Genomic DNA, 20134 nt, shown 5'->3' with positions numbered 1-20134 from the left:
CAGTGAATGCAAACCTTCAGTTGTTTTATTTTCAACCACAAATACTACCTAGTACATACCCATCACAGCCGTTTTCAGACTCTGAAAACTGTACCTTATTCTAGCCCTTGCTATTAAAGCTTTTAGCTTCACCAAGAGTAGGGAACTTGGCAAGAAGAAAGTGTTCCTGGGCTTGTGGTGTAAATTGAAACTGGTGTGCAAATGAGGGGAGCAAGTTCCACAGACAATTATTAGAGACCGGGGGTTGTGTTCTGACAAGAGCTGACATTGTCCCAAAGTTAGCAATTGTACTCAAACAATGATCAATTTTAAATAACTACGGAGTTTAAAGCATATAACATCCCCTGCTCACCTTTTCCAGGCTAGAGAATTATGTAAATGCACTCTAGAGACAAACTGAGACTGATGTGTACTCATACTTGCATGAGTATGCTTTTAAACTCCCAAGAATGTATGTATCATTTAAAATCAGGAACAGGGAATGTGTGGCCATCTTAGTGGTTATATGGCAACCTGCAGGACCTTTCACTCTTGACTCCATTGACTGGGGTGGAGTTACAACCCAACAACATTTGAAGGGACATGCTTCCCACACATCTCCACTTTCCTAATTAAGATGGTACCTGAAAAATCCAGATGATTGATACTTAAAAAAATATTAACAATTTTACATAAATGAGACTGAGAAGTATTTCTACAAAGGTTATGTTTTGAGTTAAAAGCAGATACAAGTCTGTTGCAATGCAAGCTTGGCACACACTATCCCAGGTTCAATCCATGCCGTCTCTCCTCAGTTTTAGGAATAATCCTTCTGAAATCTTTTGATCCACTGTCCATTAGTGTAAACTGGGGTGGGTAACTGTTGTTGTGTACCTCCAAGTCATTTTTACTTAGGATGATCCTATATACACAATAGGCAGGTTTACTTTTATATTTATTTTTTTATGTACAGCTCTGTGCAAATCTACAGTGCTATATAAATAAAGATTATTATTATTATTATTATTATTATTATTAATAATAATAATAATAATAATAATAATAATAATAATGTTTTCCTGGAATGTTTTGTCAGAGGGGGTTGCCATTGCCATCCTCTGAAGTTGAGAGAGTGTAACTTGCCCATCACCCAGTGGGTTTTAATGCTCAAGTGAGGAATCCACCCATCTCCGAAATTGTAGTTCAATGCTCAAAACTACTACACCATGCTGGCTCTCTACAAGTTCCAGAATGATAATTTCATCATCCTTGGCTGCTAGCAGGGCTAATGGGAACTGGAGAGGGCTCTTCTTGAGGAAAGTAACAGAGCTAGATGGAGCCATGGTCTGGCTCTGTGTAATTAATGCATCTTCCTATGTTGCTATTGGGGAGAAGTAAAACAGGACAGTGGCACTGTCTTTTAGCCAATAGTAGCTTCACAAAGAAAGGGCAAGGAAACCATTTCTAAGCTTTTGTGATTACTTTGATAGGAAATAAGACCAAAGAGAGTTATGTAAAAATGGAAGGATTAACTGTGTCACTTTGGAGTGTTTTGAATGAAAATGGAAGTGGCACAAGTACCTGTCGTGAAACGTGGAATGTCAGCAATGTTAACAATGTAAAGAAAGAATTAAGAGGTTGAAGACCTGCAATTATGTAGTTAGAGTGAACTGGAGGGAAAATGACCCTTCCTACATAAGATATCAGAGTACAGTAGCTGGCTTGGTAGATACCTAACAGAAGTGGAGAACAGATGAGATATTAATACTATGTATCTAAATTCAATGTTCAATGTGTATTGTTACATGTTACTGTAACAGCTTTGAAACCTTCAATGCTCTGAAAATGGAAATTTATTCCTGAGATAAACTATTTAAAATACTGGATATGTAAGTATAATATTTGCTTTCGGTATCACTTAGAAAAGACCCTGCTTTAGGGAAATAAAACTATTTGGCCTGAAAAAGCTCATTCATGACACCTGCTGGCTGAATTTAGAATGTCTTCCAAAGCTAACTGGAAGGCTGCCCCAACAAAAATATTCATTTGCAGCATTTGTGTTTCACCTGTGCTATAATTTGAACCCCACCAATGCAAGCAAGACCTTTCTGTGGTGGTGGGATTGCATGCTGTTGGTAGGGTTTCCCATTTCAGGTCTTTTGCTGAGATGCCAGCCTAAATATGCCAGACAGCTACTAGGCAGCAACAGTGACTCTGGCAGAGGATCTGTCACAGACAAGGGAAGTGGTACCATAGATAACCTTTTGTAATACTAGACACAAAGAGGAAAGGTCAATCCCTTTTCAATGTCTTTTACCATGAAAACCCTATGATGAGACAATCCAAAATGAAACAAGATGTGGTGCCAGAAGATGAAACTCCCAGGTTGGACGGCACTCAATAAGTGATTGGGGTAAATACAACAATGAGTAGTGCTGTGGCTAAGATGTCAGCAATTACAACTTAATTGTGAAAGGAAATTGTTGTCAGTATATTCCTATATTCAATGATCAGTCAGATGCTTTCAATATATACCATACTTACTGCTGTAAGAACTCTTGAACAAAGACATGTGGCTTACAAGTAATTTTTATTTATGCTTTCCTTACTTAACTTCATAGGTCGTTTTAAGTGATTTTGCTTCATCTTCAGGAAAATTAATTTTGCTTCAATCATGCTAATGGGAATTTTAATGAAGAAATACAAAACTATGTGTAATGGATATTATAACTTTTATACAACCTTTCCTCATAAATCCCGTATCTGGCAGATGAGCATTAATTTAGGAAGGACGGATTACCATTCTGTTCTCCACCTACAAGTAGCTACACAACAAAAGTATGAAACACATCCAACAGCTGGTAAGACAAAAGTAGGAAGTGACTTATTTTTCAAAAGGATACCTTACTTTGTTATCTAATCAGCACTTAAAATGCAGGTATGATTAGCCTAAAACACAGAGATGACAATGTAACCAGGGCTAGGAGATTCAGTAAGTTGCACATTAAAGCAGCCTGAATTCCATGGTACTGTATAGTGGTTTTCTCAGATAATTTCTATGGTCAAGTAGGGATCTGAACTCTGGTCTCCAGAGTAAAAGTGTTGGACTACAACTCTGGAGACCAGGGTTCAGATCCTCACTTGGCTCAAAAACCCACTGAGTGACCTTGGGCAAGTCACACTGCCTTGGCGTCAAAGGAAGGAAAACTCCATCTGAACTAAACTTGCAAAGAAAACCCTGTGACAGGGATTTGAAAGTTTGAAATTGACTTGAAGGCACAGAACAATAATGTTACGACAGCATAAATATGTGCAAATAGAACTACTGAGAAAAACTGAGCTTTCCCTACACTTTTTGAAAAACTACAGAAGTTAAGTTTTCCTGGAGAATGAGCTGGGGGGATGCTATTTCTTTAGCAATATTGTGATGGTTTGAAAAGCACAATTTGTTTACTGGATACCACACAAGTGTTGCTAGACTGGTTTTAATTTATACAGTCATCACAGCTATGAGCTGTGTTTTTTTTCTACATAAGGACAAGAGCCTTCCTCCCAAGGAACAGTTTATGACCTTATGTTCTGAGCATTGCATTTATCAGCAGGCAAATTGCCCAACAAAACATTCCCACATCACACAGTGTTTGAGAGATTTTTTTTTGTCCTCTTATGTTCTACTGGAATACTATAACCGTTTCAATTGCTAAGTAAGAAAGTCAAGCCCTTTCCAATGCTGAGAAATGTTAACAGATTTGTAATAGACTTCTCTCAGGTAATTCAGCCTAAAATGTATTTTAATATTGTCACTGTTTCAATGGACTGTTTATACATGTACAATAACACCCCAGATATTTTTATATTATTGTAGAGCTCCAGGAAAAGGTAACTGTTGTCCATGATAAGACCACACTATTTATGAATAAGGTTCATATTGTTTTTTGTCTGGTTTAATTTTTCATTTTCATTCTAGCAAAGAGAAAACATTTATTTCCAGTGGAGAACTTGATGGACATCTGTGTTTAATATAAAAAAGATCTTCTGGGGGCGTAGGGAGGCATGGTTAGTATAGTGAAAGGAAATTATATAGAAATCTCTGGTAAATTCTGCTACAAAATATTCTAGTGAATTAAGCAATCTTTTACGATTATACATTTTTACCATGACAAAACACATAAAAAAACTGGTTCCCATATAATTTCTACATGCAGACAGGTTTATGTAAAATATATAAACATATTTCAATTTGTTACAGATTGCATAAATATGGCATTTTACTCTTGCATTTACAGATGTGCAAACAAACACAATTCGATTACAATCTCTGAAAAGTACTTTCCATCCAAGTGAAGCAATGAAAAAATGCCCAAAGAATTTAAATACCAAACTCACATGTTTAAAATGTTTTTTTCAGTAAAATTCACACATTTAAAATAGTTTTATTCATTTTATTTGTATATGTCAAAATACATTTTTTTTGCAAAATAGTGGGTTTTGCAAGTAGTTTCATGCAGATGCAAGGTCTGCTCAGTACTACCAATGAAATCAACGCAACACAGTAGCCAGTTTTTAAAGAATAAATAACCTATATATAAAACACTAAAATATTAGATACACATTTAATCTTTCACAGGCATCCAAAACTTTACCAAATATAATCCACAGTATGCCTAACCATCTCACAACACTATGCAGTGTGTTGCAGCCACTCAGATGGATCAATTCTCTGCTTGGTTTGTAGAAGGCTTAAGAGTATGAAAGATGTCCATCTTCAGTCTTTTGACTCATACAAACCTACTGCAACAAGATATCCCAGAACTATCCTTGTACCTTTAGAATCAAGAATCCTGAGCTTGGTAGTAAGAGCAAAACCTTACATCTTCAAAAAACCTCACCCCCCCCAACCCCACAAAGGGAAGTTGTGTCCTCCTTATCCCAGCAAATCATTCTCCGTTCCCCACCCCAAAATGAAGCAAGTCCCATTCCCAAGAATTAGGCAGTAGAACACAATGACCTTTTAAAATGAAGGGATACAAATTCACATTTAATATAGTATACAATATAATCAATAATACAATAGCTACTACAAGCTTTACAATGTACAATTTATTTTAATGGCTGAACTGTTCAGTGGTTTTTAGGCAATTGTCTCTAGGCCAGTAAGATGGTTATATTTAGTAAGTTTTAGTGAAAATAGAAAAGCTGTTTGTTTTAGAACAAAAGCTATCTTCACTGGAGTCTTTTTTAAAAGGCCACTGAAATGTATAAAATGGTCAGACATGATGGTGGTATCAATGCAGATGCCTCCTCACATGGCAACAGCAGTACATGTGTATGAGTAACAGGTTAGGGCTTTCAAATGACTTAAAGATTACTTTGGCTAGCACAACAGTTTTGGACAGCACTCAAATATAGATATGTGAAATGAAGTGAAGTTATACTTAATTTTTAATATGGGTGAACATTACTCAAATGAAAAATGGGATGGAAAGGATAAGGGTTTTTAAAAAATAGTTTATAAACATTTTTGTGGCTCCATACAATTTCTAATTTAAACCTTTAAAAGTAATGGATCTTGTTAAAGCAAATTAGACTGCTCCGAAATAATTAATACATATTTGCCATAGGGAAGTATTATATTCAAGCATGTCATGTGGGGCTGAAAAATCCAAACAATATACATGAATATATACATTATCACTCAGTACCGGCTAAAATAAAGGTGAAAGTTACAGGATCTAATATCTCGCACTACAACCCTTTGTCTTTTCTTTTTAAAAGTGACCAATACAGGCAGAAGAGAGAAGCTACTTTCAATTGACTTTTTAAAGCATCTTTTATAGAAAATAAATGCATATTGCACAACCGTGAAAGCAAAGGTTTCACAAACTTTTCTGTTTTGGGGTTGTGGGCTGGAAAATACAGGCTTATTTAGCTAGTTGTATTTTTAAAGGGTGTGTCATTTCTGTAAATGTAAAGCTGTGAAAATACTGTACAAGGAAAAATTCTGGTACAAGAATAATTAGAAGGGCACACACACAAATTCAAGAAAAGAAAAGGAAAAAAATGGCAGGATAAGGAAAAAAAACCAAAAAACCAGGAACCGTGACACAACAACAAAATAAAGTAACTGTCTGTGATAGCAGAAAGCTTTTTTGATGCATGTGTTTATGTACAACTAAGGCTTATTGGTTAAATATCTGAGGCTTATCTGGCCTTAAACACTTTCCTTATATGCAGTAGCTGTAAACAAGATTTCTCAGTCATTACGTCTTCTCAGCAGCTGCTTTTACACATGAAACAATGATCTCTGTTTAAAAAACACACACACTCAGGTAAGGGCATTTGGCAGAATATCTGAAAATGACAGTCTCCAAGAAATCTTCCCAGGCTTCCAGTGACTTCCATGCTATGGTCCACTGGAGTTACTAATTATGTGCAATCTGATGATTTGCAGCTGGAGTAAACAATTTTATTTGGAAAGCTTGCTGATAACTCTGATCAAGGCCCCATTTTCATCTTTTAACCTCTGGTTGTCTGCCTTCAGGTCTGGTAGCATCTGTCACAGAGACATAAAATATAGATATGTGAAGTTTGAAAAAGAACAGAGTGATAAATACAAGTCCACTTAAGACGAACAGCTTCCTTTTCTTGAAAGTACCACTGGATCTGATAACAGGGGCCCCGAACAGACAGGCCAAAATAAAGTTGCTTTGGGTCACTTTGGAGGTATGCTGTTTAAATGCAGCATGTGTCCTAAGAGGCCAGAAGCTGCGCCAAAGACACGCTCCAGTCGTAAGGATTAGAGTGCCGCTTTGGTGCAGCTTCTGGCCTCTTAGGACACATGCAGCATTTAAACAGCGTACCTCCAAAGAGACCCAAAGCAGCTTTATTTTGGCCTGTCTGTTTGGACCCAGGTATATCTAAGTAACAGTTTAGAAAGTGAAGCCTATCTGTATTAACAAATTATTGATTTTGTAATGAACATATATATTAATAATCATCACTGCAAACTAGGACACGAAATAAAAGAATCCTCTACAAAATTAGTCAGCCCTGCTCAATCATGCAGAAAACTATTTATATGGGCAATTGGAAGAAACACTTCAGGGAATTCATAGCATTCTATCATTTCAATTTTAAAAGGAAAGCAACCAATGCACACAAAGCAGAACGCTTCATAAATCCAGGTAAGACAAGTTGCACAATATGCATGCCTGTTCCATTTCACCCCTGTCCCACTGAAATATGTCAGTCTAGAATATTTAATTGGCAAAATAATTTATCCTCAATTATAGGGTCATTGCTTTGTTCTAAGGGACATAACATTTAATCAAGTTTCCATACAATCAGAAGCAGGCAAACATTTAAGTTTACTTAGTTGTAAAATAAATTATTTAGTCATAAAAGATTTCACCAGTTTAACCAGGAATGCTCTGCCTCACATACAGGAAAACTGTATTTTAAGATTCCTTTTTCAAATCTAGAAAGTGTTTTCTTTGCAACCTATTATTTTGAAAAGTAGTAATATGTTTGGTTTAAAATGTATTAAGAGGTACCCAGGGCAGCAATGATTTATCTTTTTTTTTTTTTTTGGTCTCTTGCTAAACTTTTGAAGACCTCATCAGGGATAAAAATACAGAGAGAGCTACAGTTGTTTTATATTTCATGTTCAAATGTTTGTGTGTGCCAGCCAAATATTTTTGTCAACTACTTGTGGTAAGCACATAGATGGATAATTATTCAGAAACACCAAAAACAGGTTTCCTATATAACAGTTCAGATATATAACTATTTGGCTCTGATTAATAGCACAGATCCAACCACAAGCACCTGTCCTAAACTAGCAGTAGGCAGTCCATCCAATAACTGCCAGATAATCAAACAGATAGATATTCACATCACATTCAACATGGAACAAAAAGTAAAGGGCTTATGTATATATCTAAAGAGCTGCTACATATTCAACAAAACAATAACAAAAGGCTCCCTAAGTGACTTACAAAGATCAATGATTAGAGATTCCCCACTTGCAGGATTACAAGGTTTTAAGAATGTGGAATACTTATGAGTGGCTATAAAGAAATGAGGGACAGTAAAAACAATGTGAACATACTTCTGTCCTTCTTGAAGAAGCAACTAGAAAGATCAACACTTCACTTGAATGTCGTACTAGAGTCAATTGTAAGAAATTTTCCACTGTCCATCCCTTTATCCCTCCCTTTAACCATTCAAAATTATTGGAATCACGCAAAGAATATCAAAATTAATCTGGCTTCATCTGTAATTGTATATTCTGACTGAAAAAACAGATTCTGATGCTATATATTAAATGCTATAGTTATGACAGAATCTATTAAAGCATTAATACTGAGGCTCCATCAAGTCAATGTTCCATAGATAACTTTGAGACAGCACAATGTGAAAATAGGGATATAATCCTAGGAGTAATGATGCCTACCTATGTGCAAACAATACATCTTTCAGTAGAGGATAAAGATTTGGGGTCATGGAGACAACAAATGCCTCACTAAGTGTCCTGACTCATGGAGGCTTGTTAGAAGACTCCTCCAAAGAAACAATATTTCATGCCTTTGATTTAAATAACTAGCACCTAATCTCAAACGTGTCTATGTACTGCAAGGTCACAGAGTGCAGCACCCAATCAAATGTTGGATTTTCCTGAATGAATAATTGTATCAGATTTCCAGTCTCTCTGTACTTGGTTGAAACTGCCTTTGTCAACTGAACCATAACTTGGTTGAGTGTTTTGAAATTCACAATGCCTTCAACACTCCCAACTACTAAAACTTTGAGAGCTGCCTTGCCAGTATGGTTTCAGATGTACTGTTCAGATAAGTGTCTGGTCCTTCCTGGAGGATAGGTCCCAATGGGTGCTAGGGGATTACTGCTCTATGTTGGGCTTTGATTGTTGGGCTCTGAAAAACTGTATCTTGCCCTCCATGTTTTTGGTCATTCATGTCTTAGTCACATTCAGGGTTGATTACAATAAGACACATTTGTTTTTAGAAAAGGGATTCTTGCCATCCTTTAAAAAAAAAAAGATAATATTTATCGCCATTCTTAATGGGTCGATTTGCACATAATATACTTGTTCTACAAGGAATGAGAATAAGATATAGAGAGATATAGATGATTCAAAGGACAGTCAGATAAAATTTAAAGATGTCAGGAAGCTAGGTTTTATTTATTTATTTATTTATTTTGGGTAACAGAGAAGATAAGTATAGTTATCCAGGAAGTAATTTTTATGTTCAAGTAAATACTAATATAATGGCTATTTTAATTAATGTTTGTTTGTTATGGGTTTTCTGTTGTGTAATTATGTTAATGTTATATGTATATACTTGTCTTTAATAAAATTTATTTAAAAAATAAGAAAGATAACATTTAACATTATATTACACTAGCTAGTAATTTGACAGAGCACTGCGTACAACTGAACTACTTCATCGTTAAACAAAAGCTAAATTTAATACAAGCCATTATATCTAAATAGTCTTTCTAGATTCAATGCTATTATCTATAAACCTTGCTAAATGATGGCTTGCTTGACATGAAGCAAATATACAGCAGCATTTTTCTCCTTCAACATCTTAGAGCACACATGCACAATCAGAGCATTAGCATAGCAAAACAGCTGTATCCACTTCAGCTTGTCTACAGGCAAGTGTTTACTTATGAACACACATAATTTGATAATAGGTCTGATTTACTACCTGTGTGCAAACATTTTTTACTCATGGCTACCAGCTTCTTAAGAGAACTGTTTTAGTGGTACCAAGAATTCAAAATCCACACGTTATGGAAGAGAGACAAAAGTACACTTCTCTAGTCCATTTCTCTTGGTCAGAAAGAACATGTCTGGCATTTCTCCAGTGAAATGGTAGACAAAATATCAAAGACTTTTCTGATCACTAAGGCTGAGGTATAAATGGGAAGATAAAATATTTCTGATGTTGAAACCATCACAAGTATTTACTATTAACAATTTTTACTCTGATGAGGCACATGTCAATATCGTTATATTGGCAAAAATATCCTCCTCCTCCTCCTCCTCCTCCTCCTCCTCCTCCTCCTCCTCCTCCTCCTCCTCCTCCTCCTCCTCCTCCTCCTCCTGCCAAGGCTGGGACTCAAGGCAGTTACAATATAGATTCAATTAAAATATAGATTCAACTTAATGCAAAACACTGTATGAACAGTTACTGCAAGATAATGGGATTGAAGCATTTCCCATTTTTCTTCTTACATGCATTGCTTCCAGTGAAAGGGCAATTCACAGCATGCTATTAAGGTTTAGAGTTCAATTCCTCACTTTTTTTTAATGTACCTCCAAAAGAAGTACCGTCCGCCCTCCTCAGATGCAGGGGATTCTTTCTGGACACCCCCTCCCCACAACGTATGGGGGAAAGAGCGTATGCTCAAGCCCCATAGAAAATAATGGGGCATTGGGTGTGCAGTGTGGGTACACACCCCATTATTTCTGCTGAGGCTTGCCTTCTGTGTAAGCTCAAAGCCGCGGAAGGCAAGCCCGCCTATGGGGAGAGCTGATTGTATATTACAGTATAATATCTCTCATTTTCAAATTGCCCTTCCTAGCACCTCTAGGCTGAGAGCTTGTTTACACTTGCCAGTACTCCAGGCTGCCCCTGGATCATTCTGGCCCCAAATTTCCGCCAAATTCTCCCCTTACCTTGTGGGATTTCCCTAGTGACAATAGGTTGCTGCCTTCCAACGAAGTCCCTATTTGTTGCCCAGCACTTCTGCTGAAGTCAGACCAAGGCACCCAGCCATGCTATCGATGCTATGTGGCTTGTTCTGACCTCAGAGTGACTTGGGATCTGCAGTGGTGGCACTGGGCAATGAACAGGTATTGCAAGTGAAAAGACAGCCACTGTTGTCATTAAAGCCCTCCCAGAATCCTGCAGCAAATGGTGTGTTGTTTAAATGTGGGTTAGGGTGAAGAAGCCCTGAATCAAGTGTGGATGTTATGAAGACAGTCCAGACCTAATTCAGGGGTTTATCACTCATGCAGACAAGACCTGAGGGTCACATATTTAATATAAGAATAAACTGGCTCAATTTTAATGAACATGAAAAACAAGTTTCCTCAACAATGAACTAAATTCTAGGATCAATATATTCATAATTGGGTAGATTTGGAATGCTGGAAACCACGTGTGGAAGACAAACTTTCTTATTTCTTAAGCAATAAGCCAGTCTTCAGATACATAAGCATAACTAGCAAGATCAGCAAGCCATGACACAAGCAGAGGTTTAACAAGTGCCTGGCTACAAAAAGAAAAGAAAAAGAAAAATTACAAGTCCACAGAATGTAGATGCCTGCAGGCAACTGACAGCTTCATAACCACTCTGGTCAAGGCCCTATTCTCAGTCAGCAGTCGGTCATTTAAATGCCTCAAAGTCTGAACTTGCTTTACTTGATATTGTTTCTGCAGGAATTAAAGGAATAGGTACGAAGGTGAGAAAAATGCAATGAGTATACTGAAAATGTATCAGAAGTGAAGACAACTAAAAGAAAAAAGAAAAAGATGTAAACAGAATTCTTTTCTTAGCAGTAAGTAATTCCATCTGAATATAAGCAAAATATTCAAAGGATACTTTAAGGACTATTAGTGATAGCACACAGCTTTCCAAAGAATTTCAGTGCAATAATGAATGGGTTATTTCTGTATGAGGTCATACAATTATGTTCCTAACTAACAACAAGCAAACAAATATCCAAGATGAATGTTAATATATCACACTTGAGGAGCTATACAATACTTCTCTATGTTCCAGCACTTTAAGAGAAAATTATCTAACTTGAAAACGTGTTCACACTACACTCATCCATCCAAAAAAGATTAGGTCTACACTTCTCAAAGTCAGAGTATTCCTAGATGCTTAAGTGACATCAATCAGGGATGTAGCCAAGGGGGGGGGGGGGGGTTCTTGGGGTCCGGACCCCCCCCCCTTCCATTAGAAAAATGAATGGTATGTGCTGCTGTGCCGCCGCACTCAAGCCCCATTATAATGGTGGCACTTCGTCTGGACCCCCCCCTTCCTAAAATCCTAGCTACGTTCCTGCATCAATTATCAGATACAGACCAGCTGCTTTTTCTCTTATTGAACCATGATCTGGCCTCTTCTTCATATATGTGGAAAACATCTTGATTTAGATTACTCTGGAGCTGCCTCTGGAAATCATTTCAGAACTGCAGCTTGTGCTTTATGTTTAACTGATGCAAATCAAAGAAATGTATTATACCTGTACTATGAGAGGTGTAATGGTATTCAGCTAGTTTCCAGATATAATTTTAAGTGCTGCTGCTGGTCTTTAAAGTCCTAAACAATCTTGATCGTAGTGGTGCTCTGCTATGACTGCATGGTAATATCTACAAAGGGCTCATTTCTCCACATATCTCACACCTCTGAGGCTAGTGCAATGACCATGAAGTACAGGACTTTGAGGTAACAGAATTCTCACTGCAGGGCTGAACAGACCGTCTTCATTTTCTGTGGCAGCTAACTAAGAGAGTTGGTAAACTCATTTGCTGCTGTTATTCTGATCACTAACATTTAATGAATGGTTTTGAAATTACTATTAACATTTTATATTAATTTGTGTTCCTGGATCGGTCTTTCAAAACCCCTGAAACAAAACCCATTCCTGTCTCTACCAAGTCTGCCGACCAGACCAACTACAGTAGAGGTCTACTTGCTATCATGCTACCATTTCCCTTCTAGAATGAACTTCCAGCAGAGCAGATGCACATACATCTGCTTTTCTGGTCATGCACAGGCCAACACTATTACAGGAATGGATGGATTAATTTAGAGGTGAACATGGAATGACAGGAATGAGTGGGCCATATAAAAAGGTAAGGCAGTTAAGCAGCAGTAGATTTTTGGTGGGTGAAGGAGGCTAACAAGGCTAAAGAAAAAGATAAATAGTTGCTTGGACCAACAACAGGCCTACCTACCTATTCCAGCAACAATTCCTCAAAGTGGTGATGGTGGCAAAGTAAGACCTTTAGCAGCCCTCTTCTACTGCTTTGCAATGAAAGCAATTCAGAGACATGCTGTCTCTAATCTCACATGAACAACCAACACACAGTGTGTTTCAGTGCTACATTTAAGTGAGTAAGGATGTTTGAAGAGAAGCTAAGAAGCACAACAACCCTTGAGACTGAAGAGTAACCTAAAGCTTTAGGGGCTTTTCCCAATATGCACCTCAGCAACTAGATAATACCACTACCTTTACTGCAAGGATTCAGGAAGATGAGAAAGAGGCAGTCCATATTTGAACTGCTAGCATCTGTTTCATCTTACTTATAACCTCGTATGGGAGCTGTTCTCAAGACATAACAGAAAATGTCTATGATTGTGGGGGAGAGGGAAGCAAGCAGTAATATCCACACTGCTCTACTGAGGTTAAAGTAAGGTGGGAAATAGGAGAAGCCTACAAAATCCAGTGGGGAGTTATTACCTTCACTATTCTCTGTGGGTAGAATCTTGTTGGTGAACCATCCTGGACCCTTTCCAATCTGGCTTCCGCCCACGACACTCTACAGAGATAGCCCTCACCAAGATCTCAAACGATCTCTTGCGGGCCAAGGCAAACGGCCTCTACTCATTCTTCTTGATTTGTCTGCAGCCTTTGACACTGTTGATCACTGTCTCCTGGTTGATTTACTTTCTGACCTTGAGTTCGCCGACTCTGCTCTCAACTGGTTTAAATCTTACTTGTCAGATAGATCTTTTGCAGTGGTCACGGGTGGTCAGACTTCATCCTCTGTTCTGCTATCTGTTGGAGTTCCCCAGGGCTCTGTCTTGGGTCCCCTTCTGTTCTCTCTATACACACTGTCTCTAGGTAAACTCATCAGTTCTTTTGGTTTCTCCTATCATCTGTACGCCGACGACACTCAGCTGTATCTCTCCACCTCTGACCTTTCGACGGGGCTTGAACACCAAGTTTCTTCTTGTCTGACTGCCATCTCTCAGTGGATGCGGCTTCGATGCTTGAAGCTCAACATGTCTAAGACTGAGCTTCTCGTCTTTCCACCTAATCCCACCCTTCATTATTCGTTTTCTGTTTCTGTCGACGACACTTCTATTCAACCGGTTCATCAAGCCTGCAGTCTTGGCTTCATTTTTGACTCTTCTCTGTCATTTATTCCCCAGATCCAGGCCACCGCCAAGACCTGTAGATTCTTTCTCCACAACATTGCCAAGATCCGTCCATTCCTCTCAATCTCTACTGCCAAGACTCTGGTCCATGCCCTAGTGGTTTCGCGACTAGATTATTGTAACCTCCTTCTAACAGGGCTTCCTCTTTCACACCTCCATCCTTTAATCTCTGTCGAGTATTCAGCTGCCCGTATTGTTATATCCGCTCGCCGCTTTGACCATGTTTCTCCTCTTTTCTCCTCCCTTCATTGGCTCCCCTTCCCCTTCCGCATCCGGTACAAGCTTTTGTTACTGACTTTCAAAGCCCTCCATGGGTTGGCCCCTCCTTACTTATCTGACCTTCTTTTTCCTTACATTCCTACTCGCACCCTCCGCTCTGGTAGTCAAGGTCTCCTGTCACAGTGTAGGACTACCACTGCCCCCTCCCGAATTCGTCCCTTCTCGCTTGCTGCCCCTTACTCCTGGAACCTTCTTCTCCCACATGCACACCTCATCACTTCTCTATCCAGTTTCAAAACTGAATTAAAGACTATGGCGGGATACAAACCTCCATATAGTACGTATAGGATATGTACTAGGGTTAGGAAGGGGCGGTGCTTCCGCACCCCCCTAACCCTAGTACGTATCCTATACGTACAAGATGGCAGCGCCCCTTCCACATGGGTGCTGCCATCTTTACGTACTGGACGCATAGCGTCCAAACGTGTCGCGGCGCCTATGACATCGCAAATGCGCCAGCGGCGCCTTGCGACATCATAGAGGCGCCACAAAAAGAAGCTCCGAAATGGAGCTTCTTTTTTGCTCCGCACAGGAGCCGCGCGGTTTGGCTGCTGCAGCTCCCGCACGGAGCAAACGGCGACAGCGGGGAAGCGCCGCAAAGCGGCGGTTTGTATCCCGCCTATATTGTTTAGAGAAGCATTCCCAGAGGTGAGCCCCTCTCTGACCCAGGAAGCCTCCTTTTAACCATCCATCAAGAAGCCAAGCCCTTCCTCCAGCCCATCTGCCTTGGTCCAGGCCTCAGAGGTGGAGAAGATCTGCTGGACCTGATCCTATTCCCCATCACCACTCCCTTCTCCTTTTGTGTCGTGTCTTTTAGATTGTAAGCCTGAGGGCAGGGAACCGTCTGACTAAAAAATTTATGTACAGCGCTGTGTAAATTTACAGCGCTTTATAAATAAAGGTTAATAATAATAACAATAACTACTCTGGTGTAAATGTGGGGGATGGTGGCAAAGTAAAAAAGCAGGTGTTGTGGATATGAAGGGGATGATGGCAAAGTAAAATCAATCAAACAAACAAACAAAAAAGGTTTTGTGGATACCAAAGAAGGCATTGTAGAAATATGCTTGAAGCCAGCAGATTTTGTTTGCCTTCCTTCATCACTACAGTGGAACCCTGGAAAAATGCAATTACAGTTGTCGGTCCTCTGTATCATGGTTTTTTGCATCTACAGAGTCAATGGCTTGAAGATATTCAATCCCCCCTCCCCCAGCTAACATTTGAGTTGTTCATAATGGGACTTGAACATCCATAGATTTTGGTATCCAGAGGGGGTCCTGAAACAAAACCACAGTGGACATCAAGGGCCTGCTGTACTAGCATACTGCACCAACAGATCTGTAGCAGAACTACCTACAGATGCCATTTCATGGGCCAACTCAGACAAGGGACCATATTCTAACACTCTGAAGAAAGACCAAGTTTTTTTCTCACCACGTGAGGAGGCAGGTGAGGATGGTAATGTAACTCATACCTCAATAACATATATTGCCTAGCCAGGGGTGGGGAATGGTTGGCTTGCTTCCCACACCTGAAGGGAGAAGAGAAGAGCAGTGGTGACATGCAAGTCATTCTGCTGCCTTTTCCTGTGAAGATTTTTCCTTCCTTAGCCCTCTTGAAAGTAAGGAACAAAGAAGAATAAAAATCACTGATGGATGTTTTTTCTAACTGTAACTTTGAGTTCAAGAACTGATTAATTGCTTGCCACACAAGGATGGTCTGGGAAATTGGACAGCGCTTCCCCTTACTATTCTAGTAATTCCACCCAGACTACAACAGAAGTAAGCACTGTCTCTCAGGCTTTCCTTTCCCTAGGGAAGAAATCTGTATTTTCACAATGGAGATACAACAGATATCATTTCTACCTTATTATTTAATTACATAAATGTTCTGTCTGTATTTTAGAAAATATCTTTATTTTGATAAAATTATCTAGCTATATTAAAGCAATACAATAAAAACTTATTTCTTTTTATTGCACTGTCATAACTTTTAACAATATCGAACACAATCCTGGGCCAGGGGAGGACACAAGGTAGATCAGAATCCACTAGTAGGTACCGGGATGATTTGTAGTAGGGTCAAAAAAGTTTCAGATACTTGATAATAAATAATAGTAAAACTTAAGGTGGACAAGGGAAACCTGCCATGCCTGTTTGGTATAATGCCTTATCTTGTCACCTTAGTGTTCACCACTAGCAAAAGGGAGAAAGTGTGTACTCATATGTGCACTTTTGATGTCTTGAGAGACCGACAGTGGGGTCATCAAATATAAAATAGGTGCTCAGAAGCCCCTCAGTGTGAACATAGGGATTCGTCAGGTACACTGGGCATCAGAAATGTAACTGCCATAAGAAATGAGTACCTCATGACTGAGGTTCAACAATCAGACATAAAGTGTGACTGCTGACAGACAAGAGCTACATACACTCAAAAGTCACTATTTACTCTTCTCCATAAGTATAGTACTCCAAGCTTAACTGGAATTATGCAGTAGCAATCACTTTGATAATTGCCTGGTAAATAGGATTTGCCTCATTCTTAAATAATGTATGACACCTTTTTCTCTTCCTCCTCACTTGAAGAAGAGAAATTGTCACTACTATGCTTTACCTCCATTATCTTCAGAAGCCTTAGTCAGGTTTCAGCTGATTATATATTTTTTCTTGCATAGAACTGAAACAGCTAATCATATGCAATAAATTTAATGGAGTTTGCCAACCATTTGGATTAAACCTTGCAAACTGGCTATTTGTTGCAAAAAGAATTGTTCCCAATTCATTTGTGACTGCCTCCTTAATAATACTCCTAATTTCTGTCTGCACAGAGCTTGCAACATTCAGCAGTGCTGCTTTTCTCCCACTATATGCATGTTCTGCATATGCCTCTAGAATATTAATGCTTTCTGTATTGAATAGTGGTGCTCTGAACCCTCTGGGTTCTTGGTCTGCACCTTCTCTTTTAATTTGTTTACTGTCCTTTAAAGCAAACCTGGTTTGCTGCAATTGGTGGCTGCTAGTTGCTTGGTGATGGGGGAACTGCTCCCCGCATAGTCAAACTGGCTATTTCAAAATGTTGCCTGGAATTGGTCACTTGAAATTTGGATGGCTTTGGGGAATTTTCTCCAAATTCCTTAGGGCAGGTTTTAACTGATTTTAAAGCTTTTTCTCCTTTAATTTTTATTGTTTTCACTAATTCCTGTTCCTCCCCCTTCATCTCCTGTTTGCGTTCTCATTTCTTGTCATATTTTATTTTTATTTCTTCCATTTCACTTGAAGTTAAAAATAGACATGATGGGCAGTGGCCATCTGAGCTACTGTATATGCACTGGCCCTCTCACATCCCCCAATCTGCTTGGCCACAATCAAGGCACCGCTACTTGCCTTTTTTATAAACCACAGTTTGTTTTCTTTTACTATCCTGGATTGTCTGTGCCATGCTATTCTCCTAGCTATTCCTTTATTTCCTTGCCATTTGCTTAGATAATATCACTGACTTGTTAGGGAAGGGATTTTAATGTCTGGTTAGCAGGCAAATTAAAAACTGACTGGGAAAAGAAAGAGCCTTAACGAATATAACTGAAATGAATTTTGACTCCTGTATTGTTTGTTGGCATGTGGGTTTTAACCCATGACTGGGGGACTGCTCCTCCATGCCATTCCAAGAATAGGATTTACCCTGAATAGATGATTTTCCTTCCCTTTTCCAAAGTACATGCCTACTTTTCCCTACTTTTTGAATGAAATCTTTTGAGGGTGCTAGGAAAACTCGCCTAGAAAGAGACTGTCTCTCTACTCAACCTATGTGTCAGCCATTGGTATCCACTGATTCCTTCTCCATGGCTTGAAAATATTTAGATATACATATAAATTCCAAAAAAGCAAGCCTTGATTTTGCCATTTTATATAAGGGAAACCATTTCACTGTTGCTGCTTTTGTTGTGGCATGCCTTCAAGTCGTTTCTGATGGTGACCCTACATGGGGTTTTCTTGGCAAGATTTATTCTGAAGAGACCTCCTATTGCCTTCCCCTGAGACTGAGAGCATGTAACATGCTGAAGGTCACCCAGTGGGTTTTGTGGCAAAGTGAAGAATTGAACCAGGGTCTCCAGAGTTGTAGTCCAACACTTAAACCACTATGCCACACTGACCCTCGTTTCACCATATCATTCTATTTAATGGAATTTGAGCATCCACAGATTTTGTTATCCATAGGAGGTCCTGGATCCAAACCTTAGCAGATATCAAGAGTCCACAGTTTGCTTTCTGTACAAGTGGAAACAACTTCATCTTTTAATCTGTATAGTGTGCCCGCACTAAGTGCAGACTTGGCATCTGCGGTCTGAGCTTCTATGAATAGCAAGCCCCAGCTTTCTGAATGGGAACTCATAAACGTGGTGGCACAAGTGGAGCATGCACCTATTGAGAAGAATGGGACTTAAGGTCCTGTGTTTTTTACTATCTGCAGCGGGATCTGGAACAGATCCCCTGTGGACAGCAAGGGCGCACATTATAGATGTTTTTCTGACTCTACCCCAACTTTGTCAAAGAACCTCTTCAGCATTAGCACTGCTCTTCTATCACATCCATTTCTGGCTTCTTAAGTTCTACTACTGCTAAAGGACAGCCTTATTAGCATCCTTTCCCAAGATGCTCTGTTTTCGCTGTCCAAGAACTCTGGTGAAATGAAGCCTCCTAGCTTTCTCCTAGGCTTCTCCACGCTATCTATAAAAAGCTTCCTCAATCCAGCTACATCTTCTGAAAGGCAACTATGATCCCACAAAAATTAACTTCAACTTAACTATTCATACTGAGACACCTCTTTTTGGAAGCAGCCATTGTGCTCCAGCTGAACTCACAAAGGGCTGAAAAATCCTTGATTTCTCACTCCTTTTCTTTCCCTTACCTTATTTAATCTCTTTTAAAAGCTTTTGAACCCTGAGCCCTGAAGCCTTCTCAAAGAAATGAAACCTAGCCTGCTCCAGTCCATTTTTATCACACATGACTACCCTTGTTTCTCAAGCCTCTCAGTTCTTGCTTTAAACCATGAGTATGCTCTCAAAGCTGTTATACAGAAGTCTGAATCATGGATTTTAATTGTACTCTTTTAATTCTGTTTTGTGTTCCTGCTGTGCACAGGACTGCCCACAGCTAATTAAGTCCTTAATATCTTATTTAGTTCCTGACATTTAATGACTATAGTATTTTTACTCCTGCATGCTAAAATATATTATTGTTGATTTGGAGTTACTGAGGCAAGAATAAGACATTCTTCCAAGATTGAAAGAACTTCTTTATGTGTACCTCATAAAAAGCGCAAGTTTTCACATATGTCTAGACAGGGCACTCACTAATAGTTGGTGTATAACTTACTTTGAGTTCCTCTTCCATTTCAGATATTCGCCTTTCTAGAGCTCTTCGTTCCTGCAGAAAAGTATTTACATTAGTAACAAATAGTACAATATGGGTATTTGTATTAAACAATGTGAATATAGTGCACTTACAAATTTAAAGATCAAACATCCATAAGCACAGTGAGAACTTGCGAGGCCAGTGATGTGTAAAAACTACTTTCAATTTCAAACAAAGACAACAGCACTAAATTTAGTTTAATTCCACCAATACAAACCATTCTTTATGAAAAGCTGGACAGGCAACAGTATTTGGAA

The 20134-nt window shown here is 39.0% G+C and overlaps 1 protein-coding gene across 6 annotated transcripts in view; it reads right to left on the bottom strand.

Annotated features, from left to right (window-relative positions):
* Positions 1-2583: 2583 nt before the first annotated feature.
* PPP1R12A (protein phosphatase 1 regulatory subunit 12A) overlaps positions 2584-20134 on the bottom strand; it is a 152038-nt gene continuing 134487 nt past the window's right edge. For 4 of the 6 annotated variants that reach the window (XM_089524037.1, XM_089524041.1, XM_089524038.1 and 1 more), the window contains 2 exons: positions 19839-19889; positions 2585-6532 (listed from right to left, as the gene is read on the bottom strand). In XM_089524037.1, coding sequence (XP_089380163.1) covers positions 6446-6532; positions 19839-19889 — 138 coding nt within the window. In that variant the 3' untranslated portion in view covers positions 2585-6445. Of the gene's footprint in view, positions 6533-19838; positions 19890-20134 lie in introns of all 6 variants that reach the window. The other 2 variants (XM_089524040.1, XM_089524039.1) reach the window with 2 other exon arrangements.

Source organism: Sceloporus occidentalis, unplaced genomic scaffold, assembly GCF_023333645.1.
Source record: "Sceloporus occidentalis isolate IW3139 unplaced genomic scaffold, rSceOcc1.0.p SCAF_5, whole genome shotgun sequence".
Taxonomy (NCBI): Eukaryota; Metazoa; Chordata; class Lepidosauria; order Squamata; family Phrynosomatidae; genus Sceloporus; species Sceloporus occidentalis.
The sequence above is the reverse complement of the archived record's forward strand: the minus strand, read 5'-3'. Positions and strand labels throughout refer to the sequence as shown.